The sequence below is a fragment of the Bos taurus genome, chromosome 20 (assembly GCF_002263795.3).
Source record: "Bos taurus isolate L1 Dominette 01449 registration number 42190680 breed Hereford chromosome 20, ARS-UCD2.0, whole genome shotgun sequence".
In the NCBI taxonomy this organism is placed as follows: Eukaryota; Metazoa; Chordata; class Mammalia; order Artiodactyla; family Bovidae; genus Bos; species Bos taurus.
In genome coordinates, this window is record NC_037347.1 from 6,840,111 (window position 1) to 6,866,409 (window position 26,299).

The 26,299-nt window shown below is 42.9% G+C and overlaps 1 protein-coding gene across 1 annotated transcript in view; it reads left to right on the forward strand.

Annotated features, from left to right (window-relative positions):
• Positions 1 to 452: 452 nt before the first annotated feature.
• The window catches only part of LOC786974 (beta-hexosaminidase subunit beta), a 34,919-nt gene continuing 9,072 nt past the window's right edge, over positions 453 to 26,299 (forward strand). Inside the window, exons 1-6 of the mRNA XM_024981430.2 lie at positions 453 to 804; positions 7,645 to 7,790; positions 12,973 to 13,038; positions 18,019 to 18,065; positions 18,323 to 18,433; positions 21,940 to 22,041. Of these exons, the coding sequence (XP_024837198.1) occupies positions 539 to 804; positions 7,645 to 7,790; positions 12,973 to 13,038; positions 18,019 to 18,065; positions 18,323 to 18,433; positions 21,940 to 22,041 (738 nt within the window). The 5' untranslated portion in view covers positions 453 to 538. The remainder of the gene's footprint in view (positions 805 to 7,644; positions 7,791 to 12,972; positions 13,039 to 18,018; positions 18,066 to 18,322; positions 18,434 to 21,939; positions 22,042 to 26,299) is intronic.

Below are 26,299 nucleotides of genomic sequence, written 5' to 3' on the forward strand. Positions count from 1 at the left end.
TCATTTGAAAAGACCCTGATGCTGGTAAAGATTGAGGGCAGGAGGAGAAAGGGACGACAGAGGATGAGATGTTTGGATGGCATCACCGACTCGATGGACATGGGTTTGGGTGGACTCCGGGAGTTGGTGATGCACAGGGAGGCCTGGCGTGCTGCAATTTATGGGGTCGCAAAGAGTCGGACACGACTGAGCGACTGAACTGAACTGAACTGAACCACCCCTGGTTATTTGGTGTTAGGGGCGGGAGGAAGTTGGGCGTCCGTTCTGCAGTTTCACTGAGGCGAGCTGCTGCAAGAACCCCAGCGCTACCAGTGGGAAGTTTGGGCAGGGAAGAAACCCGGGTTGGGCTGTGGGCGGACGGCTGCTGCGGCCGGGCGCTGGCCCGCAAGGCTGCCCAAGCCCTCTGGAGGCGGAGCACAGTCAGCTGACTCTCGGACTCGCTCGCTCCACGCGCCGCCCCCGGGACTCCGGCGGGATCAGGAGCCGAGGCGGCGGCCGGTGCTTACGGGGTTGCCGGGTAGAGAGCAGCTGAGCATCCATGGAGCAACGCGGGCTGGGGAGGCTGAGGCTACCCGGGCTGCTGGCGCTGCTGGCGGGGCTGGTAGTGCAGGCGGCGCTGGGGACGCGAAGGACGCAGACCCCGCGCCTCTCTGCTTCGCGGGACCTGAATCTTTGGCCCCTGCCTCTCTCTGTGATGACGACCCCGCGCTTGCTTTATCTCTCACCCAGAAACGACTTCTTCGGGCACAGCCCCACTTCCAAGGCTGGCCCCTCCTGCGCAGTCCTGCAGGAAGCGTTTCGGCGGTGAGCGCTCCCGACGGGCGGCCAGGGAGGGAACCTGGAGACCCCGGGACGGGGAGGGACGGACCACCCTGGGACGCAGCGCAGGCGCGGGGGCCGAGAGGAGGCGAGCCTGAGAGCCTCTTACCACCTGCACAGCCATCCAGCCTGGCCGACGCTCTTGCCCCTATTTGACAGGTGAACCGGCCAGTGACCAGACCAGTCACGGGTCTAGAAGAGAGCAGAGCCCGCTTGAACCAGCAGGGACTGAAACCCAAGCTCTTCCCCTGACCTCCCGTCCCCTGCCCTCACCCCCGCCTCCTAAGGGACTTCCTGGGTGCTCTGGAACCCTGTTTTGGGTGCAGGATATTGAGCGGAAGGAGTAGGGTGCTCAGAGTTTGTGGCCATGTTCGCCTCGGAGAATGGAGTGGATGGAGGGTTAAAGGCAGTTTATCTGGAGGGAGTTCTAAGAGAAAGATGGGTTCTTAAAGTTTGGGGACTAGGGGTTTCCCGAAGTGGCTTGTCGTTGATAGGCAATCTCTCCTCCCCCAATCTGGTAACAGTTCAGGTGGCAGAAAGTCCTAAGGTTGAAGCATTGCCCCAAACTCCCCTTCCCTTCCAAAATCCCTGTTCCATGCAAAGTGCTGGATAGTTTCTCCTAACGACTTTGGTATGTCACTGCGCTGCAGTACCTGCTTCTCCTTTTGTTTGCCAGAAACACTTATGTGCTTGCTCTCCCAGCTTCCTGTTTAGATCCTTAGCACCTCTCAGCCCTCCAGCCTCAGGTCTGTAACCTCATTGGCCACAGGGTGAATTGTGTAGTAGGGAGGCAGCCCACAGTACTAGCTTTTTCTTTTTTTTTATAAAATTGATATCAAGTTGATTGGCGGGTGTGGGGTGGGGCTTCTCTGGTGGTTCAGCTGGAAAGAATCTGCCTGCCAATGCAGGAGACACAAGAGACATGGGTTCCATCCCTACCTGGGTGGGGAAGATCCCCTGGAGGAGGAGATGGCAACCACTCCAGCATTCTTGCCTGGAAAAGCCCCATGGACTGAGGAGCCTGGCGGGCTACAGTCCCTGGGGTCACAAAGGGTGGGACACGACTTACTGACTGAGCAACAGTAGGAGTTGATTTGTGGTGGTGTGCCACAGCGCTAGCTTTGCTAACTACACCGTGTGCAAGGCGACTGCCCTTGGGGAGATGTCTCAAGAAGCCTCAGTCTTCGACCTGTCCTAAAGGGCAGGACTGTCCTAAAGGTGCCCTGAAGGAGTGTGGTTTGGTGCCCACTGTACAGGTCCTTCCCTCCCTCAGATTTTGGTCCTTGTTCCCTGAGGTCGTTAGAGCTTAATTGTGCTTGCAGGACACCACGCAGCTGGGAGGTAAATGCAGGACTAGTCAAATTAGCACCTGCTGACCCCAGCTAGGCCTTGGACTTAGGCTTAGGCCGCAGAGACTTACGAAGTCGATGGCAGAGATGGTTTCTTCTCCTTCAGTTGGGAACCACTAGATAAGAAGAGGGACCATGTTACCCTCATTTTGGATGCATACTCTAGGGAGCCTTTGGTGTTGAATCTGCCATTAGGTCAGAATGGCTAGAGTCTGGATGAAGAAGTAGCATCAAGGTGGTTGATTACTTGCCTTGGGATATTGAGAAGGAAAAAGTACCTGAAGGCCATTTAATGGAAGATCTTGACTTGGGAATCTTTTAAAAATAAACACATCTCATTTGCCCTGGGACTCAGTTCGTAAAACTGGATTTTCCTTCTGTGCTAGTAAAACAAGGACACAGTGATAAGCTGAATGGTATGAGTATGGCAAGAAAGCGTGGATGATGTAAGGCAACCATGGTTAGATAAGCAGAACTTGAATAAGCTGTGAGATGGTTTGAAAAACAAGGCTTGGCATTCTAAGGGAGTGCAGGGAGTTATCTGAGGACTTTGCGTAACTAATTTGTGCCCTGTGTGGCAAGCAGCTATTAATTATACCCTGCATGTTAGGAAGCAGGCTATAAAACATTAGCCCTTATGGCTGAGACTTGAAAGCATTCAGGAGAGTGTTCTAGGAAGCAAGGAGGGGCCTTTATTGTTTCAGAGAAAAGGCATGATGGCGTTGAAAAGGTTTAGAGATGATGGGGTGTTCTAGAATGTGTAGGCCATGGAGAACAGGTAAAACCGAAGCCCCAGTGTGTTCAGATCCTCATGGCTCCTGTCTCCTGAAGAACCCACTTGTATCAACCCCTGCTTTGAAACAGTATGCATTTTGCAGGCAGAGTTCTGTCTGTCTGGTACGTGGCTGCTTCCTTAGCTTTTAGAACAAGATTACATGCCAGTTTTTTCTTTTTCTTCTTGCCTTTTTCTCTCCTTGGTTAACTGAAATTTTAGTTTCAGATCCTGACAAGCTAAAATGGGCTTCCCTGGTGGCTCATATGGTAAGGAATCTGCCTCCAATGCAGGAGAGCCATGTTCAATCCCTGGGTCAGGAATATCCCCTGGTGAAGGGAGTGGCTACCCTCTCAAGTATCTTGCCTGGAGAATTCCATGGACAGAGGAGCCAGGCAGGCTACAGTCCATAGGGTTGCAAAGAGGTGGAGACGATGGAGCTACTGACTGTTCACATGCACCTTGGATACTATTGAGTCCGATCCCTTAGAGTTTTCTATTCAGTTCAGTCGCTCAGTTGTGTCCCACTCTTTATGACCCCATGGACCGCAGCATGCCAGGCCTCCCTGTCCATCAGAAACTCCCAGGGTTTACTTAAACTCATGTCCATTGAATATATGATGCCATCCAACCATCTCATCCTCTGTCGTCCCCTTTTCCTCTCGCCTTCAATCTTTCCCAGCATCAGGGTCTTTTCAAATGAGTCAGTTCTTTGCATCAGGTGGCCAAAGTATTGAAGTTTCAGCTTCAGCATCAGTCCTTCCAATGAATATTCAGGACAGATTTCCTTTAGGATGGACTGGTTGGATCTCCTTGCAGTCCGAGGGACTCTCAAGAGTCTTCTCTAACACCTCAGTTCGAAAGTATCAATTCTGCACACAGCTTTCTTTATAGTCCAACTCTCACATCCATACATGACTACTGGGAAAACCATTGTATTAACTAGAGTTTTCTGTTAGAGTTCTGATATCTAGGGCCAAGATTTCTTTATTTGGGACAAGCCAGCACCTGACTCAAAGCTGCCAACAGCTTTAATTTCCTTTAAAATTTTTTTTTAAATTATGGTAGTATATACACAAGATTGCTATGTGCTCAGTTGTGTCTGACTTGTTGTCGCCCCATGGACTGTAGCCCTTAAGCCACCTCTACCCATATAATTTTCTAAGCAAGAATACTGGAGTGGGTTGTCATTTCCTGCTCCAGGGGATCTTCCCAACCCAGGGATAGAACCACCATCTCTGTGTCTCCTGCATTGGCAACTGGGTTCTTTACCACTAGCGTGACCTGGGAAGCCCTCAGTTCAGTTCAGTTCAGTTCAGTCACTCAGTCGTGTCCAACTCTTTGCAACCCCATGAATCGCAGCACACCAGGCCTCCCTGTCCATCACCAACTCCCGGAGTTTACTCAAACTCATGTCCATTGAGTCGGTGACGTCATCCAGCCATGTCACCATCTGTCGTCCCTTCTCCTCCTGCCCCCAATCCCTCACAGCATCAGAGTCTTTTCCAATGAGTCAACTCTTCTCATCAGGTGGCCAAAGTACTGGAGTTTCAGCTTTAGCATCAGTCCTTCCAATGAACACCCAGGACTGATCTCCTTTAGACTGGACTGGTTGGATCTCCTTGCAGTCCAAGGGACTCTCAAGAGTCTTCTCCAACACCACAGTGCAAAAGCATAAATTCTTCAGCGCTCAGCTTTCTTCACAGTCCAACTCTCAAATCCATACATGACCACTGGAAAAACCATAGCCTTGACTAGATGGACCTTTGTTGGCAAAGTAATGTCTCTGCTTTTGAATGTGTTATCTAGGTTGGTCATAACTTTTCTTCTAAAGAGTAAGTGTCTTTTAATTTCATTGCTGCAGTCACCATCTGCAGTGATTTTGGAGCCCAGAAAAATAAAGTTAGCCACCGTTTCCACTGTTTCTCCATCTATTTCCCATGAAGTGATGGGACCAGATGCCATAATCTTAGGATTGCTGTATTAACCATTTTTAGCTATACAGTTTAGTGATCTTCATTTCCTTTTGAATCTGTCAGGATTTTTTGATTGAGACTTCCTTGGTGGTCCAGGGGCTTAGACTTCCTGGACGTTGCCAATGCAGGGGCCCAGGTTCAGTCCTCAGTAGGGGAACTAGATCCCACAGGCCAGAACTAATGCTCAGCCCTGCCAAGTAAATAAATAATGTATTTTTAAATTATAAAAAGATTTTCCTAAGCTAATGGTTTTCCTCAGCACCTTTACCGGTTTCACTGTGGTTAACTGGTTATATGGAAGTCACTGGTTATCTTCCATATACTTCCAAGTTCATCAGAACTTTCTCATCTCTCCTTGCTGTTGCTAAGTCACTTCAGTTGTGTCCGACTCTGTGCTACCCCATACACGGCAGCCCACCAGGCTCCCCTGTCCCTGGGGTTCTCCAGGCAAGAACACTGGAGTGGGTTGCCATTGCCTTCTCCAATGCATGAAAGTGAAAAGTGAAAGTGAAGTCACTCAGTCGTGTCCAACTCTCAGTGACCCCATGGGCTGCAGCCCACCAGGCTCCTCCGTCCATGGGATTTTCCAGGCAAGAGTACTGGAGTAGGGAGCCATTGCCTTCTCCACCATCTCTCCTTACTTCCCTGGAAAAAACACCAGACAGTCTTATATGTAAGTAGCTTATGCAGCCTTCTGGCTTCTCAGAATCTGTTGCATATCTTAGGCTTTGAAGACTATGTGATCTTTTATCTTCTAGTACCTTCAAATGTTTATTTCCTACCCTCTTCCTCTGATAGTCAGGTACCTGCTCCTGCTGCTAAGTCACTTCAGTTGTGTCCGACTCTGTGAGACCCCATCAACGGCAGCCCACCAGGCTCCCCTGTCCCTGGGATTCTCCAGGCAAGAACACTGGAGTGGGTTGCCATTTCCTTCTCCAGTGCATGAAAGTGAAAAGTGAAAGTGAAGTCGCTCAGTCGTGTCCGACTCTGAGCGACCCCATGGACTGCAGCATACCAGGCTCTTCCATCCATGGGATTTTCCAGGCAAGAGTTCTGGAGTGGGGTGCCATTACCTTCTCCGAGTCAGGTACCAGCAGAATGTAAATTTTCCAGGCCCTAGTGAGGATTCTTTGGTTGGAAGATACTTGGGATAGTTGGGATACTTTGGTTGGAAGGTGACAGGAGCCCCTACTCAGTCTGGCTTGAGCAAAAAGAAAACCTGTTATCTCACATGTTGTCATTCAGTTGCCCAGTTGTGTCTAACTCTCCGTGACCTCATGGAGACAGCAGGCCAGACCTCTGTCCCTCACCATCTTCTGAAGTTTGCCCAAGTTCATATCTGTTGCCTTGGTGATTCCATCCTGCCATCTCATCCTATGACATCCTCTTCTTCTGCCCTCAATCTTTCCCAGCATCAGTGACTTTTCCAATGAGTCAGCTGTTCACATCAGATGACCAAAATAGTGGAGCTTCAGCTTCAGCATCAGTCCTTCCAGTGAATAGTCAGGGTTGGTCTCCCTTAGGATTGGCTGGTTTGATCTCCTTGCTGTCTAAGGGACTCTCAGGAGTCTTCAGCAGCACAGTTTGAAGGCATCAATTCTTTGGTGCTCTGCCTTCTTTACAGTCCAACTCTCACAACCATACGTGACCACTGGGAAGACCACAGCCTTGACTATACAGACCTTCCTACAGAGTAATGTCTGTGCTTTTCAACACACTTGTCTAGGTTTGTCATAGCTTTCCTGCCAAGAAACAAATATCTTCTAATTTCATGGCTACAGTCACCATCCACAGTGATTTTAGAACCCAAGAAGATGAAATCTGTCACTGACTTCAACTTTTCCCCCCTCTATTTTCCATGAAGTAATGGGGCCAGTAGCTCATTTGATAAAGAATCTGCCTGCAAAGCAGGAGACCCTGGTTCAATCCCTGGGTCGGGAAGATTCTCTGGAGAAGGAAATGGCAACCCACTCCAATATTCTTGCCTGGAGCCTTGCAGGCTCCTCTGTCCACGGGGTCGTAAGAGTCAGACTCGACTTAGTGTCTCAACCACCACGTAATGGGGCCAGATGGCATGATCTTAGTGTTTTTAATGTTTAGTTTTAAGCCAGCTCTTTCTCTCCCCTCCTTCACCCTCATCAGGAGGCTTTCTAGTTCCTCTTCTCTTTCTGCCCTTAGAGTGGCATCATCCATGTATCTGAGCTTCTCCCACCTATCTTGATTTCAGCTTGTAACTCATCCAGCCTGGCGTTTCTCATGGTGTGCTCAGCATAGAGATTAAGCAAACAGGTGACAGCAGACAGCCCTGTCTCCTCCTTTCTCAAACTTGAACTATTCAGTTGTTGGTGGCTCAGATGGTAAAGAATCTCACACATTGAGAAGTCCAAAAGCAGGCAGGATTTCAGGGCTAGTTGGATACATGGCTCAACAGTATCGTTAGGAAATCTGTATTCTCGTCATCTCTGACCTGCTTTCTTTGGTTTGGCTGATACTTGTGTAGGTGTCACATACAGAGAAACTTTTCTTCTTGGTGCTCACCTCGGAGAGGAAGCTTCCTCCTCCCCTCCTCCCCGCCCTCCCCCATCACTAGTCAGAATGAGCTTGCACACCCAGCTTCACACACCTCGTGAAAGACAGGGCAGCCTGGTGTGTAGTCATATAGTCAGACCCAACATAGCGAATGAACAACAATGGTTTAAAAACTTGTTTGAATATCTCTCTCATACAGATATTATGACTATATTTTTGGTTTCTACAAGTGGCCTCTTGGCTCTGATAATATTCCAAGGGAAATGGAGTTACAGAAACTTGAAGTCTCAGTCATCATGGACCCAGAGTGTGACAGTTTCCCCAGCATCACTTCGGATGAGTCTTGTGAGTACCTGTGTCATGGGGATGGACTATACACAAAGCTGCTTGTTATAGACTCCAGGGCCAGAAGCTGACTCTACTCCATGAACTATTGTGAGCTCTTAACCAGTGAGTTTATAATTATTATTTAAAAAATAACCATGAGGGAACTTCACTGGTGGTCCAGTGGTTAAGACTCTGCACTTCCACTGCAGGGAGCACAGGTTTGATCCTTGGATGGGGAACCAAAGTCCCACATGCTGCACACTGGCAATAATAAATAACTAAATAATTACTGTTAAAAGTCTGATGGCAAAACTAAAACATAATCATTGCAGGAAATCTTTAAGTACAGTAAGTGAAGAGGAGGAATTAAATTATTCATAATCCTGGCACTCAGAGTTAACCTTTGTTACTTAGATTTTTTTTTTTTTGCAGAGTAATACATTTGAATGTTTTATATACATATAAATAAAAGCATAAGATAAAGAATGGCATGAAAAAGGGGTCTAGTTCTGTACATGTGGTTTTTCTGTTTTTCCTTTTTGCATGTGCTATGCTAAGTTGCTTCAGTCGTGTCTGACTCTTTGAGACCCCATGGACTGTACTCTGCCAGACTCCTCTGTCCATGGGATTTCCCAGGCAAGAACACAGGAGTGGTTTGCCATTCCTTTTCCAGAGGATCGTCATAACCAAGGGATTGAACCCACATTTCTCATGTCTCCTGCATTGGCATGCGAGTTCTTCACCACCAGCACAGCCTGGGAAGCCTCTTTTTTGCGTATGAGCATGAATTTCAATAAATATTTTTCAATGACAGCATTTTTAGTGGCTGAATAATGTTCAACCAACTGTATGGATGTGCCAAAACTTACTTGGCTTATCCCTTAATTTAAGACATCTAGATAGTTTATTTTGAAATTAAGCCTGTGTTTATAGGTATGATCTTTCTTTCCTTCTTTTTTTTGGGCACAGTATGTGTGATCTTAGTTCCCTGACCATGTGTTGAACCTGTGCCCCTTGCAGTGGAAACACAGAGTCTTAACCACTGGACCTCCAGAGAAGTCCTGACATGATTTCTGTTTATAATTAAGTTGACACATAGATAATGCAGAACTGAGAGGGATGAAGTTTTCCACTTTTCATTTATATTTATGTTGTATTATATTTATATTCCACCTTCATTTATATTGATTGAAAATATAATCAACATTAAGCTACGTGATTTTTTGTTTGCATAAAATATTATTCTCCAAGGCTTTTCCTAACTTGTTCTAGAAAGAATAAACAGATGGGCAGACCTTTTTCATACCATGTACCAACTGGAAATTACGTGGAATTGTATCAAGGAATCAAAGAGGAGCAATGAATGGGTGATTTAAGATGAGTGCAGAAAGAGCAGGCTGGTGAGTCAGGTGTCAAAATAGAAAGGAAAATGCACATCTTAGAGAAAAGAGTAACCCCTTTTTTCTCAGACTGCTTCACAGACAGTTAGAGTCCATCTCTTCATCCTTTTGGTTAGATTAGAGATAAGATTTCTTGATGCCTTGATACATCTTTTTGCAAAAGAACTTCATTTCTCTTCCATTCTGTGGCTGTTCTTAGAAGAGAAACAGGACGGTTTGCCACATTAGTCATGTGAGTTGACAGCACTCAGACACTTTATGAATTAGATTTTGCAATCTGAATTGAGAAATGATCAGTAAATTAGCAAGGAATCTTTGCTGACTGGCAGTACAATGACATATTGTAAAATCCAAACAATGGAATGTGTCGAGGCTGGGGAGTTACAGTCTGTCTTGCATTCAGCTTTGCAAACCGCATTTTTCTGAAAGAGAGACTTCTGGAGATAAGCTACCCATGAAATATTCTGGTTAAAGGATAAAGTAGTTTTAAACTAGTTGATGATGATGATAGAAGTAACACACAAATGGAAATAACAAGATATCAACCATTGTCCAAAGGGTATGAGGAAATCTTGGAGAAACTGACGAGTGTTAACAGCAGCATCAAGTAAAATAAAAACAGGCATCTCCTCAGAACCAGATGTAGACTGATTTCTACCATAGAGAAGTCATTACATATATCAAGAATGCTCTGTGTGGTTTGTCTGCCACAGTGAATGTTTATAAGCAAAACGAAGTGTTCTCCACTAGAAGAATGGCTGCATATATCTTGTCAGTTGACACTAGAGAATACTCTTCAACAATTGAGAATGAACAAGTGGAGTTACAGGGCTTCTCTAGTGGTCCAGTGTTTAAGAATCTGCGTGCCAATAGAGAGGACGCGCGTTTCACCCCCTGATCTGGGAAGATCCCATATGCTGAGGAGCAGCTAAACCCCACAGCCACAATTACTGCGCCCATGTGCCAGGCGACTGAAGCCTGCGTGCCTGAGAGCCTGTGCTCTGCACAAGAGAGACGACCACAGCGAGACCCCCGCGCACTGCCACTCGAGAGGAGTCCCCGCCCGCCGCAGCAAGAGAAAGCCCACGCGCAGCAGTGACGACCCAGTGCAGCACACGCCAATACACACAGTACTTAAAGAAGAAGTGGAGACAGAACGACACGGAGGACTTGCCAAGATAAACTGCTGAGCTGGGCAAGGGAAGACACATCACACTGTGTGCAGGAGGGTCCCGTTTATATAGCAGCATCTGCAGGAAGGTGCACGTAAAGCAGCATTCCGTTTCTTGTCGCGTGGACATAGCAGCGCCCAGGGAAGGCCCTGCTGTTTCCTCTAAGGCTAGAAGGGGCAGTTCAGTGGGCATCTCACGGGGGATTTCAGTCTTACCTATAACATTTTATTATTTTAAAAAGAGGAATCCATTGCTGTTATTTGCATGTAAACCCTTCAAAACAGCAGTGTGGTGCAAAAAGTATAGAAAGGGATAACTGAAAGAGAGATGCCTTCGTTTCACCTCAGGGAGCCTATCAGTGTTAAGACTAAGAATTCGGCTTTGAAATAAAAATTCTATAGCTTATTTGTCCGTATATTCAGGAAACACAATCTCCTCCTTATGGCTTTATCTGTGTGGCTTTTGCATTGGGTTGAATCAGAATCCTTTTAAGTATCAGCCAGTCCTCAGCTGTTGGGAATAACTGGCATCAGGTATATGCCACCTGTTAATGGTTTAGACGAGTCTTTGTGCTGACTGATTCCAGGAGATCTCAGAAGTGGAATGTGGCAAAAACTGGCTTTTAAACCGTGACCAGTGAAATGGTGAGTTCTATTTAGGGAGCTTAAACTAAGGATTTAATAGCGGGGAGGAATCATGATTCGACTGTGGTCATAACAGCAATACCATTCTTAGCCTGGCCTTTAGCTAACTCTCAACTGTTCATCTGATGGAAAGGCTTCCTTGTCAGAAGATTGTCACCGGATTGTTGGCTGTTGATAGAGCTGTTTTCCCTATGTGTAGCCAACTGTTAGGCAACAGCCTGGGTGATGGTGGTGCAGGGTGAGGATGAAGCAGAGATACCATGTTAAATCATGAACCTGCAGGCCTCGAGTGTCTGCTGTTGCAGAGTCTTCCCGGTCTCATCCCTTTAGCTTTCCACCTCTCTGTGCCTTCTGGTGCCTTACTTTGTCTGTGGATGAGCCCACGAGAAAGCTCTCTCAACACTGAAATGACTGTTGGGACAGCCTCTAGTTGCAGTGCGTGCGCTCAGTTGCACCTCGGCATGTGGGACCTTAGCTCCCCAACCAAAGATTGAACTCCTGTCCCCTGCGTTGGAAGGCAGATTCTGGACAACAAGCAAGATCCAAGCAAGTGAGTGTTAAGAAGATTCAGGACAACGTTAGGGGTATTAGGTACGGGGCAAGTAGGGGGCACAGGGAGAGAAGGGCTGGAGTAGAGAAATCTCTGGTCTTACAGAGTGCAAGACTGATACCAGAGGCTTCATCAAAGAATTATGGGCACTGAGGAGTTTTCCCTTTTGACTTAAATTCTTAGCTTAAGTAAGACCCTGCTCTATAGAGGGGTAGCGGGAGAGAACTCTCCAGTAAGGGAGAATGAGGAATCATGGAGACGACACCCAGGTTCCTGACTTGAGCTACTCGGCTGGCTGGAGTGAGGAGAGGATGAGTCCAGAGCCCAGCAAGTGAGAAGAGGGAAGAGTTCAATCTGGGGCTTGTGGAGTTTAAGGAAGAACCTCCGAGATTTCTGGGGCTTCCCTGGTAGTTTAGCTGGTAAAGAATTCGCCTGCAGTGCAGGAGACCCTGGTTTGATTCCTGGTTTGTGAAGATCCCCTGGAGAAGGGGATTGCAAAGAGTGGGACAGGACTGAGCAACTTTCACTTTTCACGGGACTTCTAAGTGAGGATATACAGAAGGCAGTTGGAGAAACAGGTTTGGAGCTCAGGAGAAAAGAATGATCCAGAAATACAATGATATGTTTTGGGAAATGTACTGTGTATCATTGAAGGAAAAAGCAAACATTCTTCCTTCCAGTTTCACTGAGGCACAACTGACACCCAGCACCGTGCAGGTCCAGGTGTGCAGTGCAGTGATCCGACTCACATACGTCGTGAAATGATCGTCTCAGGAAATTAGTGACCGTCATCTCATGTACATACAAAATTAAAGACAGAAAAACATTTTTTCTTGATGAGAACTCTTACGATTTACTGTCTGGACAGCTTTCGTGTATAGCACACAGCCGTGCTAACTGTTCATCATGTTGTGCATTACGTCCCTGGTACTCATTTATCTTATAACCAGAAGTGAGTACCTTTTGCCTGCCTTTGTCCAGTTACCACCCGCCTCTGGTAACCAAGAGTCTTCTCTGTCCTTCTGTGAGCTTGCTTGTTTTTGGAGTATGATTATCTTACGACACTGTGTTCACTCCCCTTTCACAACGTGGTGAGTCAGTATTTCTGTCCATTTTTACACATAAGCCGAACTCAGGACTCTGTTCTGATGGAAAAGCTACCTCGTCAGAAGACTGTCACCCGATGACTCGCTGTGGATAGACCTGTTTTCCCTAGGTGTCACCAGCTGTCACGCGCCACCCTGAGTGCTGGTGGCCGTGCAGGGTGATGATGAAGCAGAGGACTTTTTATTCTTTCCTGGGTTTTTGAGGTATAATTGACATAACATTATATTAGTTTCAGGTTTACAGCATAATGATTTGATATTTGTATATAATGTAAAATGTTACCATCTGTCACCAACAAGAGACATTTTTTTCTTTTTTCCAATACAGATACTTTACTGGTGAAAGGACCAGTGGCCACGCTCACTGCCAACAGAGTTTGGGGAGTATTACGAGGTAAGTTCTATATAGTTTCATTGTTATTTTCTAGTAAAGAAATAGTTTCAGTTGCCACTTTGGGAAATCAAGCATATTAGTAGAAAACTTTGTTTCCATGGGCCCTTTACAGATTTGTTGGGTATTTCCAAAACAATTTCCATTCAGTACTGTATATACCACTAAGATCATTTATATATACCACTTAATGAAAGATCATTTGACCTTTTAAAAATGTTTGAAGGTTATTGCATTCATAATGCTGCAATTCTTTGATGTTCTTGAACTGTAATATTTATAGAGTTATAAATGGCCCTGATCTGCTCCAATTAGATTTTGTTTTATCATGCGCCCCTCTTGTCACCTTCAGTAGCAAGCATGTCCTTTCTGCATTTGATTTATTAATTCAAACAACAGTATACTCACATTTTTCTCTGTACCAGTCTATTAGTGCAGAAGCAGAAAAACGAAGAGGAAAATCATGTTCCCAATAAAACATGTCCAACTCTCCATGTGTGGTGATGTTTTCTGCTTGCTGTGCTAAGATGCTCATGACCTCAGTGCAGCATAAACACATGTGCCATGGCATGTGAGAGTCCTTATTGACTCAGCTGGTTCTTCTCCAGTGTCTCCTTTCAGGAGTGGAGTTGTACTTGATCTCATTATCCATTTTCATCTGAATCCACTGGGGAATTAGACGATTCTTCTTCTGTTTCTTGGCCAGGAATGATTTGATCCTGGGAGTCTCAAGAAAAGTTCAGGAACAGAGGCAACCACACACACTATGATGACCTAGAAAAGAAGAGAACCCTTCCACCATTTTAAATTCCCGTGAATTTAGAAATGTAACAAAGTTTGCAGGAATGCTGTGAAAAGATAAAAATATAATCTAGAGTGATTGGAGGCAGTGAGCAGAGAAGAACCTTAAAGGCTTTTCCTGTGACTTTCAGTCTGAACTTCAAAGTTCAGGCATTGGGACATTTACTTTTGCTGTTGGAAAGCTGCTTTGACCTCTTCTTTTAAGAGGATAAGATTTTATTTTACTGGCTTCCAAATTAGTATGGCTTTGAAAAAGGAGAAGAATAATTTTCTTTAATGTGAGCTAGCCAGCTAAAGTTATAGTAATTAAAAGGAGAGAAGGCTTTGAATTTGACTCAGGTTGAGTGTTATTTAGAATAAAATAATGATTGTTAATGCTATGTTTTATAGTCATAATAATAATGGTATGATTGTGGTCTTATTCAAAATAATGACATGAAAATAGCTATAGATACTTACCCCAAATGTAACTTCAGATATTATCATCTAGATTATTTGCATATAATAACTTTTACCAGTCTGGTCTGCCTGTCTTGTCTGGGGCCTGTTAGGAACGTCACCTTTATTGATGTCTGCCCTGATCCACATAAGAACTTTTGAGAGCGTTTTGTGAATCCAGTCCAGGAAGTCCTTATTTTCTGCTTACTGTCAGACTTTGAAAATAACAAATGTGCCATAAATGATATTTGAGGGTGCTGCCACTTAACAGAAAATTCCAAAGTTATTCTGTATTTGGGGGTAGGAAGGAGGCATAACTGAAGCAACTTTTGAACTTTTCATTCTTCCCTAATTTTCTTGAGGTATAATTGACATAAAATTATATTAGTTTCAGTTTTACAACATAATGATTTGATATTTGTATATAATGCAAATGATCACCACAGTAAGTTTAGTTTCCACCCATCACCACACATAGTTAGAAAAGAATTGCTTTTCTTATGATGAGAATTTCTGAGATTTACTCTTTTTAGCAACTTGCAAATAGGTAGCACAGTATTTATTAATCACAGTCCTATGCTGGGCCTCACGTCCTAGAACCTATGAATACACGAAAGATTGTACTTTAGACCCCTCACCCGTTTTGCCCACCCCCTACCCCTGCCTCTAGTAACTACCAATCTATTTTTATACTTATGAGCTTGGTTTTTGATTTTTCAGATTCCACATCTAATTGAGATCATGTAGTGTTTGTCTTTCTCTGTCTTATTTCATTTAGCATAACGGCCTTAGGTTCCATCCATGTTGTCGCAAACAGCAAGATTTCCTTCTTTCTGTGGCTGAACAGTATTCCATTGTATACATATGCGCACCGCATCTTTATCCATTCATCCCTTGATGGATAAGTTGTTTCCATATCTTGGCTATTGTAGTTAATGCGGCAGTGAACACAGAGGTACATATGTTTGGGGTGGAGGGACTTAGTGTTTTGTTTTCTTTGGATAAATACCCAGAGGTGGAATTGCTGGATCATGTGGTAGCTATATAGTGGCTTCACCAGTTTATATTCCCATGAACAGTACATAAGGGATCCTTTTACTGCATATCCTCACCAACACTTGTTATTTCTTATGCTTTTGACCATGGCCATTCTAACAGGTGTGAGGTGATATGTCCCTGTGGTTTTGATTTGCCTTTCCCTGATGGTTAATAGTTAAAGTTATGACCAACCTGGACAGCATATCAAAAAGCAGAGACATTATTTTGTCAACAAAGGTCTGTGTAGTCAAAGCTTTTGTTTTTCCAGTAGACATGTATGGATGTGAGAGTTTGACTATAAAGAAAGCTGAGCGCTGAAGAATTGATGTTTTTGAACTGTGGTGTTGGAGAAGACTCTTGAGAGTCCCTTGGACAGCAAGGAGATCCAACCAGTCCATCCTAAAGGAGATCAGTCCTGAATATTCACTGGAAGGACTGATGCTGAAGCTGGAACTCCAATACTTTGGCCACCTGATGTGAAGAACTGACTCATTTGAAAAGACCCTAATGCTGGGAATGGTTGAAAGCGGGAGGAGAAGGGGATGACAGAGGGTGAGATGGTTGGATGGCATCACTGACTCAATGGACATGAGTTTGAGTAAGCTCCAGGAATTGGGGATGGACAGGGAAGCCTGGCGTGCTGTAGTATATGAGGTCTCCAAGAGTCGGACATGACTGAGCGACTGAACTGAACTGAACTGAACTGATGCTTAATGATGTTGAGAAACTTCTCATGTACATGTTGGCTATTTTTGTGTCTTCCTTGAAAAATATACCTGTTCACAGTCTTCTACCCATTTTTTAATTGGACTGTTTTTTGCTATTGAGTTGTATGAGTTCTTTGTATATTAACCCCTTAATAGATACATAATTTGCAAGTATCTTCTCCCCTTTGGTAGATTGCCTTTCGTTGATGATTTCCTTTGATGTGCAGAAGCTTTAACTTTGGTGTCGTCCCATTTGTTTATTTTTGCTTTTATTTCTTTTGCTATTGGTGACATATCCAAAAAATTAATTCTTTTTTAAATGTTTAGTAGAATTCACTAGTGAAGCCTTCTGATCCTGGCCTTTTGTTTGTTGGAGATGTTTTATTATTGTTACCATCTCCTTACTAGTAATCAGTCTCATATTCTGTTTCTTCGTAATTCAGTCTTGGTAGGTTTTCCCTCTAGGAGTTTATTCATTTCTTCTAAGTTGTCAAATTTGTTGGCGTATAATTGATCATAGTAGTCTCTTACGATCTTCTGTGTTTTTGTAGTATGTTGTCACATCTTCTCTTTTATTTGAGTTTGTACTACAGGGAAGCCGTGGAGATATTGTGGGTTTGGGTCTAGACCACTGCAGTAAAGTGACTATCTCATTAAAGGGAGTCACAGAAATATTTTGGTTTCCCAGTGCATGTAAAAGTTATGCTTACCGTATACTGTAGTTTTTCAATAGTACAGCGCAATAGCATTATGTCTTAAAAATAGGTACATACCTTAATTTAAAAATGTTGCATTGTTTAGTCATTAAGTTGTGTTCGACTCTTTGTGACCCCATGGACTGTAGCCCACCAGGCCCCTCTGTCCATGGGATTTCCCCAGCAAGAATAATGGAGTGGGTTGCCGTTTCCTCCCCCATTTTAAAAATACTTAATTGGTAACAAATACTGATCATCATCTGACAATGCAAGGTTGCTTCAAACCTTTGATTTGTAAAAAAAAAAAGCAGTTACCTGTGAAGTGCAAGAAACTGAAGTATCCCTGTCTTCTTAGGTTAAAATTTTCCTTGGCAATATAGTTATCAGCTAGAACCATGAATTTTGGTAAAGTCAAGGCTGGATAGAGGAATTGGCCTATAATGTAGGGAATAGTCCACATGCATAAAAAAGTCTCTGCTGTTATAAATAGAACACTGTAAGTTGGGCCTTTATAGTTTCATGGTGTTTTCTGGGCCTCTTTGCCCTCTGTTAAGTTTGCTGCTGCTGCTGCTAAGTCGCTTCAGTCGTGTCCGACTCTGTGTGACCCCATAGATGGCAGCCCACCAGGCCCTGCCGTCCCTGGGATTCTCCAGGCAAGAACACTGGAGTGGGTTGCCATTTCCTCCTCCAATTCGTGAAAGTGAAAAGTGAAAGTGAAGTCGTTCAGTCGTGTCCGACTCTGAGCGACCCCATGGACTGCAGCCTTCCAGGCTCCTCTGTCCATGGGATTTTCCAGGCAAGAGCACTGGTGCCACTGCCCTCTCCTCTGTTAAGTTTAGGTACCTTCTAAAGTGCCTATGGCACCCCACTCCAGTGTTCTTGCCTGGAGAATCCCAGGGACGGGGGAGCCTGATGGGCTGCCGTCTATGGGGTCGCACAGAGTCGGACACGACTGAAGCAACTTAGCAGTAGCAAAGTGCCTATAATATTGTATTATAAAAATTCTTTCTTATAATGCTGTAAATGTATTAAGGAACTGGAATTTTGTTTTCTTAAAACACTATTTTTTTGTGTTTATCATTAAAACAGAAACAATGGTATGGGCACAATTAAGTAAAACATTTTTATCTGATAGCATCAGGGATTTTTTTAAATTGAGCCTTGATTTTAGAGAGTATGTTACAGAGTATAACATATTTAATTTTATTTGCCTTTCCTGGCTATGGTTCTATGCTTGGATAATATATCTTTTATTGTCTCCTTTATAAATTAACACAATAAATTATAAATTTTATTTTCCTCAGGTTTAGAGACCTTTAGCCAGTTGATTTACCAAGATTCTTACGGGACTGTAAGTATGATTATTGTATGTTACTAACATTATTGGATGGACATAATAAAGCATTCTATAGGAAAAATGTAAACTTTTTAGCTATTTATTGCTTCTTGAATGTTTCTCCTCAAGTGTGTTTCTTAGATGGTAAATGTAATTTTTACACTTTGTTTGGTTTTAAATTAATCTCATCTCATACTTGCAGAGACACATGTAATCATCATTGAACTGGAGAAAATTCTGAAAATAAATAAAAGTTTTCTTTTGTCTTTTAGTTCACTGCCAATGAATCCAACATTGTGGATTCTCCCAGGTTTCCTCATAGAGGAATCTTAATTGATACATCTAGACACTTTCTGCCCGTTAAGACTATTTTGAAAACTCTGGTAGGTAATTATTTTAACCCACTGTCTGTTCTGAAGAAGTGTTCTTGTATGTTGTTGCTTTATGTTGGTCGCTATGCTCTTGTGCTGGTTGGAACAAGGGATTCATTTTCCATATACTAATGTATTTCCTGTGTACTAAGGATAAGCAGTGGACTTCTTCCCTCCCTTCCGTGAGAAATGTATTTCCTCTGCAGAGAAGTGGAGGCTCCCCTAGGGAATCACCCTCTTGTTTTCATTGAGGTGGGAGAGAGGCTAACCCAGTATTCAGTAGCATTGGTAAGGAAAACACTCAGTTTTAATGCTGCCTATTGGCCCTCTGTGTAAACCTCAATTGTCAAATCATGGGTCGAGACTTTTCACGAGGAATACCTTACCTCTAGTTGCTGCTGCTGTTGCTGTTGAGTTACTCCGTCCGACTCTTGACCCCGGGGACTATAGCCTACCAGGCTCCTCTGTCCATGGGATTTCCCAGGCAGGAATACTGGAGTGGGTTGCAATTTCCTTCTCCAGTATCTCCAGTTACTGACCTTTAATTTTGTGACCTCCATTTACTGTTTTTTCAGTTGCCCAGAAAGGAATCTGAGAGCAGCTTTGTAACTAAGAAAATGTTCCAAAGAAATATGGAACCTCAGGTGGCGGGAGCTGGGAAGCAAAGTTGACGTAACTCTTCTCTTACTGACTTTTTTTGGTTCATCCCTCCCATCACTGTCAGTTTATGAGGATCAGGAAGTTTCCCTGTACCTTCACTGAATCATTTATGAACATAGCATGTTATAAACAAGTTATTTTACATTTCCATTAAAACCTTGATTTTTTTCTTCAAAAGACATAATTGTAATTTTTAATGGAAGAAATACAGGCTTAGCGTAAAAAATATTTGAACATAGATATACATAAAATAGTGATTCCATAATCTCATTTACCAAAGACTGACATAAATTTTTATGTCCCATTTATTTCATTTTAGACTTGAAGAATGAATTAACATATGATTCTTTTTCTATTGAAATGTAGTTGACATACAATATTCTATTAGTTCCAGGTATACCAAATCATGGTTTGACATTAGCATACATTATGAAATGACCACCAGGATAAGTCTGGTATCCATCTATCCCCGTATAGTTATTACAGTATTATTACCTTCCCAGGGCTTATGTATTGCATAGCTGAAGGTTCGTTCCTCATAATCCTCTTCACCTATCTTCACCCACCCCCTTACCCTCCTGGCAACCGTTCTCTGTATTTGAGTCCGTTTTTGTTTCATTTTGCTTTTTAGGTTTCACAGATCGAGATCCTTGGTATTTGTCTTTCTCTGATGTATCTCTGATGTATTTAACATAATATCCTCTAGAGTTACCCATGTTGTCACAATGGCAAGATTTCATTTTTTTACGGCTGAGTCCACTCTGTTCTGATTGGAGAACTTAGTCTATTTACATTTAAAGTCGCCATTGATGGATAGATACGTACTGTCATTTTGTTAATTGTTCTGGGTTGTTTCCATGGTTCCTTTTTGTTCCTTTTACCTTCTTTCGCTCTCTTCCCTTGCCATGTGATGGCTATCTTTAGTGTTATGTTTGGATTCCTTTCTTTGTGTGTGTGCCTATTAATAGGTTTTTGGTTTGTAGTTACCGTAAGGTTCCTATATAACAGGCCCTGCCTCCTGTGGGGGCTGCTGCTCCCTGGGTGGGCAGAGCTGGGCCCTGGGGCAGCTGCCTGTGGGACTGGCTTCTGGGACTGGCGCTGGCCTGTTGATGGGCAGTTAAGTCTCTGGTGCTGACAGTCTAGAGTGAGGACTCCAAAACAGTGCTTGACATCCCAGTGTCAGCAAGCTCCCCAGATGGCTCCCTCTGGTGCTCTTGTTCCCAAGGGCATTCCCAGTAGTCTCCTGCCTCTCTGGGAGGCTAGCATCAGCAAGTGGTTCTGACCCAGGCGTCTTAAAAATTACTGCCCCTGCCTTGGGACTAAGAGTCTGTGAAATTTGAAAAGCACAATCTGTCTCTTGTAGCCCTTCAGCTCTCCCGTATTCAAGTCCTGCTGGCCTTCAGTGCTAGATGTTTTGGGGGGCTCCCTGTCTCAGTGTTGGACCCCCCGGTGTACAGAGCCTGCTATGGGCTCAGATTCCTCACCCCTTTGGGGAGAACCTCTGCAACTGTGATAACCTCCCATTTGTGGGTCATCTACCCAGGACTGTGGGTCTTGACCCACCTACTTATCTCCTTGTGTTTCCATCTTTGTATCTTGAGTTCTGAAGACATCTTTTCTGCTAGGTTTCAGGTCTTTCTCATCAATAATTGCTCTTACTAGTTGTAATTTTGCTGTGTTTATGGCAGGAGGTGAGTAAGAGGGTCTTCCTTCTCCACCTTCTTGCCACATCTCGGGCAGGGAGGCTATATGTTCTGATTCTCTGATAGGGAAAGTCTCTCCACCTATTTTCCATTTTCTTCATATCATCTTTTATATTTTACATACATATTATATTGTTTATTCCTTCAGAGTATACATAAAATCGATGTACAAATTTCTGAGAATGTTAATTGGATTTGTGTTGTGTGTGTACTGAATTTCTTTCATTTGTAAGAAAGAGTTGGCACTAAAATCTCAGAATTGTGGGAATTGTAAATCCCATTTTTCCTCTGCTCTATTCCCAAACACCACAGTAGTGGTAGCCAAGAGCTACTGGGAATTCATGAGCTGGCTCTCTTCCAGTAGGGCAAAGTTAAAGTTTTAATTTATGATATGCATTGTGTATAGGCTTTTTGAAAAGTGAAAAGAAATTTGTACTTCTTCACATCCTTCCCTTGTTGAAAAGGAAATTTTAAAAGGAAACAGACACATTGGGAACAATCCTGGATATAGTAAGTATTAACAAATGGAAATGTATATCGGTGGTGTGTAATTGTTTTTCCTTTCCTCTCCCCATTGGGTTGTTCTTTCTGAGTCTGCTGCTTTTTTATTATAGTCACTAGTTTGTTGTATGTTTTAGATTCCACATGTAAGTGCTGTCAGTTCTTATCTTTCTCTGTATGACTTACTTTACTTGGTATCATGTCCTTCAAGTCCATCCATCTCGTAGATAGCAAAATTTCATTCTTTTTTATTGCAAAGTAGAGTCCCATTGTATATGCATACAACTTTATCCATTCACCTGTTAATGAACACGTAGGTTGCTTCTGTATCTTGGCAATTGTAAATAATGTGGCTGTGAACACTGGGGTGCATGTATCTTTTCAGATTAGTTTTTTTGTTTTTTTGGGTATGTATACCAAGAGGTGGAATTGCTGGGTCCTATGGTAAGTTTTATTTTTAGTCTTTTTTGAAACCTCCAAACTGTTGGCTGTACCAATGTGCATTCCCACCAAGAGTTCATGAGGGCTCCCTTTTCTCCACATTCCCACCAACATTTGTTGTGTTCTTTTTGATGACAGCCATTCTGACAGGTATGAGTTGATAAGCTCATTGTGGTTTTAAGGTGTATAAATTTCCAACCTGTTTGCTTGCAGGATGCCATGGCTTTTAATAAGTTTAATGTTCTCCACTGGCACATAGTGGATGACCAGTCTTTCCCTTATCAGAGCATCAGTTTTCCTGAATTAAGCAATAAAGTGAGTAATTCATGTTATTGTTGTTGGTGTACAAAAATTTTTGGTATGGTTTCCTTAGAAGTTGGTAGCTTAAATGTTTCTTATTATGGATATAATTTAAGTGTAAAAGTTAGATATTCGTGGTTTAAAATTTTTAATACGCTATTGCTGAGCATTTTAGGTCCACAAAACTGGTCTGCTTTTGTAATTGTTATCATAAATGTAAACATTTATGGGGCTATAAAAATACAAATTTAAAAGCTTAATGGATGTAGGAGACCTGAAACATTTGTAATTAACATAAAATTAAATAATTATATTTATCAAGTAGCCCAACTGTACAAGTGTTTTAAACAGAATTGTTCTGAATTCTGTCAATGATAACTTCTTTTCTCTCTAAAAAACTGTATAAAGTAGGGAATCTTAAGAGATAATGGCTTCTTCGTAGAGATAATGACTCCTTCGTAGAAAATAATGGTAGTGTTACAAGTGTTCAAATTGACTGAATTATAGACCAGTGAAGCAGGGAGCAAGCCTTACTACTGTCTCACTGAATCCCCTGTACTACAGAGCTAGTCACTGACAGCAAGAGAAGCTGCATGTCTCACGCAAAGTTGTAGATATGAAGGGGCAGAGCCAAGACCCTGAATTAGTCCTCTGGTCACAATTCCAAAGCTTTCCTTAAATTTTGATGTAGTTTGGATCGAAATCCTAGCAGCACTCCTGTTGTTGTTTGCTTTTAATATGGAAAGCTTCAAACATATACAGAAGTAGAATTTAATGAATTTCCACTTCCTCATTGCTCAGCTTCAATAATCAAGTAATGGCCAATCCTATAGCACCTATATCCCCTCCACCATTATTTTGAAGGTAATTGCAGACATCATCTCTTATTGGTAAAAAGGCCTGTCTAAAAATAACTCATATCACAGCTAAAAAATTAGCAATAATCCAGATAGCCAATCATTATTCATGTATGCCAAAGTGCCTTTTCTTAAAAAAATTTTTTTATTTGCAGTGAGATGCAAATAAACTCCATACACTGTGGTCAGTTAACATATCTGTTCTATGAGTGCCCATCCCTGACAATGTCTTTTTTTTTTTTTTTTTTATTTTCATTGAGGAAATGAAGCTCAGTTTGTCCTGTAGTTTTCCACAATATGGGTTTTGTTGATTACCCGTCCAGTGTAAATATGTTCTTCTGTACCCTGTATTTACTATAAACTTGAATCAGGTCTTGATTCAATACAGATTTCTTGTTGGGATTGGGGAAAACAAGACTACTTTTTAAGGAGTTGAGCATTTATTTATATTTATATATTTATACCTTGCGAGATGTGCCATAGTAACACTTTTAATGGACCTTTATTTTCCACTGGTACTGAGTTCTAATTTTTCAAGAACATAAAACAGGACCAAAGGTAATCTTTAATAAAAAAAAAAAATCAGGGCATCTCAAGGGGAATTTTTACTGCTAGCAGTAATTAAAGTGATCTTGAACGCCAACAGCTATGTTTTGTAATAATGTGTGAATTATGATTCTAAAGCTGACAAGGGCAATATATTCAGAATTTTCACTTTGGAGTAGAACCTTTTATTTCTGTTTTGTCATATGGTCACATGAGATTGAAACAGCGTGATGGTCAGTTCAGTTCAGTCACTCAGTCGTGTCCGACTCTTTGCGACCCCATGAATCTCAGCACACCGGGCCTCCTTGTCCATCACCAACTCCCGGAGTTCACCCAGACCCACATCCATCGAGTCAGTGATGCCATCCAGCCATCTCATCCTCTGTCGTCCCCTTCTCCTCCTGCCCCCAATCCCTCCCAGCATCAGAGTCTTTTCCAATGAGTCAACTCTTCGCATGAGGTGGCCAAAGTACTGGAGTTTCAGCTTTAGCATCATTCCTTCCAAAGAAATCCCAAGGCTGATCTCCTTCAGAATGGACTGGTTGGATCTCCTTGCAGTCCAAGGGACTCTCAAGAGTCTTCTCCAACACCACAGTTCAAAAGCATCAATTCTTTGGCGCTCAGCCTTCTTCACAGTCCAACTCTCACATCCATACATGACCACTGGAAAAACCATAGCCTTGACTAGATGGACCTTTGTTGGCAAAGTAATGTCTCTGCTTTTGAATATAGTATCTAGGTTGGTCATAACTTTCCCTCCAAGGAGTAAGCATCTTTTAATTTCATGGCTGCAGTCACCATATGCAGTGATTTTGGAGCCCAGAAAAATAAAGTCTGACGCTGTTTCCACTGTTTCCCCATCTATTTCCCATGAAGTGATGGGACCAGATGACATGATCTTCGTTTTCTGAATGTTGAGCTTTAAGCCAACTTTTTCACTCTCCACTTTCACTTTCATCAAGAGGCTTTTTAGTTCCTCTTCACTTTCTGCCATAAGGGTGGTGTCATCTGCATATCTGAGGTTATTGATATTTCTCCCAGCAATCTTGATTCCAGCTTGTGTTTCTTCCAGCCCAGCGTTTTTCATGATGTACTGTGCATATAAGTTAAATAAGCAGGATGACAATATACAGCCTTGATGTACTCCTTTTTCTATTTGGAACCAGTCTGTTGTTCCATGTCCAGTTCTAACTATTGCTTCCTGACTTACATACAGATTTCTCAAGAGGCAGGTCAGGTGGTCTGGTATTCCCATCTCTTTCAGAATTTTCCACAGTTTATTGTGATCCACACAGTCAAAGGCTTTGGCATAGTCAATAAAGCAGAAATAGATGTTTTTCTGGAACTCTCTTGCTTTTTCCATGATCCAGCAGATGTTGGCAATTTGATTTCTGGTTCCTCTGCCTTTTCTAAAACCAGCTTGAACATCTGGAAGTTCACGGTTCACGTATTGCTGAAGCCTGGCTTGGAGAATTTTGAGCATTACTTTAATAGCCTGAGAGATGAGTGCAATTGTGCAGTAGTTTCAGCATTCTTTGGCATTGCCTTTCTTTGGGATTGGAATGAAAACTGACCTTTTCCAGTCCCGTGGCCACTGCTGAGTTTTCCAAATTTGCTGGCATATTGAGTATAGCACTTTCACAGCATCATCTTTCAGGATTTGAAATAGCTCTACTGGAATTCCATCACCTCCACTAGCTTTGTTTGTAGTGATGCTTTCTAAGGCCCACTTGACTTCACATTCCAGGATGTATGGCTCTAGGTGAGTGATCACACCATCACGATTATCTTGGTCATGGAGATCTTTTTTGTACAGTTCTTCTGTGTATTCTTGCCACCTCTTCTTAATATCTTCTGCTTCTGTTAGGTCCATATCATTTCTGTCCTTTATCGAGCCTATCTTTGCATGAAATGTTCCCTTGGTATCTCTAATTTTCTTGAAGAGATCTCTAGTCTTTCCCATTCTGGTGTTTTCCTCTATTTCTTTGCATCGGTCGCTGAGAAAGGCTTTCTTATCTCTTCTTGCTATTCTTTGGAACTCTGCATTCAGATGCTTATATCTTTCCTTTTCTCCTTTGCTTTTCACTTCTCTTCTTTTCACAGCTATTTGTAAGGCCACCTCAGACAGCCATTTTGCTGTTTTGCATTTCTTTTCCATGGGGATGGTCTTGATCCCTGTCTCCCGTACAATGTCATGAACCTCTGTCTATAGTTCATCAGGCACTCTATCTATCAGATCTAGGCCCTTAAATCTATTTCTCACTTCCACTGTATAATCATAAGGGATTTGATTTAGGTCATACCTGAATGGTCTAGTGGTTTTCCCTACTTTCTTCAATTTCAGTCTGAATTTGGCAATAAGGAGTTCATGATCTGAGCCACAGTCAGCTCCTGGTCTTGTTTTTGTTGACTGTATAGAGCTTCTCCATCTTTGGCTGCAAAGAATATAATCATTCTGATTTCGGTGTTGACCATCTGGTGATGTCCACATGTAGAGTCTTCTCTTGCGTTGTTGGAAAAGGGTGTTTGCTGTGACCAGTGCATTTTCTTAGCAAAACTCTATTAGTCTTGCCCTGCTTCATTCCATATCCCAAGGCCAAATTTGCCTGTTACTCCACGTGTTTCTTGACTTCCTACTTTTGCATTCCAGTCCTCTATAATGAAAAGGACATCTTTTTTGGGTGTTAGTTCTAAAAGGTCTTGTAGGTCTTCATAGAACCATTCAACTTCAGCTTCTTCAGCATTACAGGTTGGGGCATAGACTTGGATTACTGTGATATTGAATGGTTTGCCTTGGAAACGAACAGAGATCATTCTGTCGTTTTTGAGATCGCATCCAAGTACTGCATTTTGGACTCTTTTGTTGACCA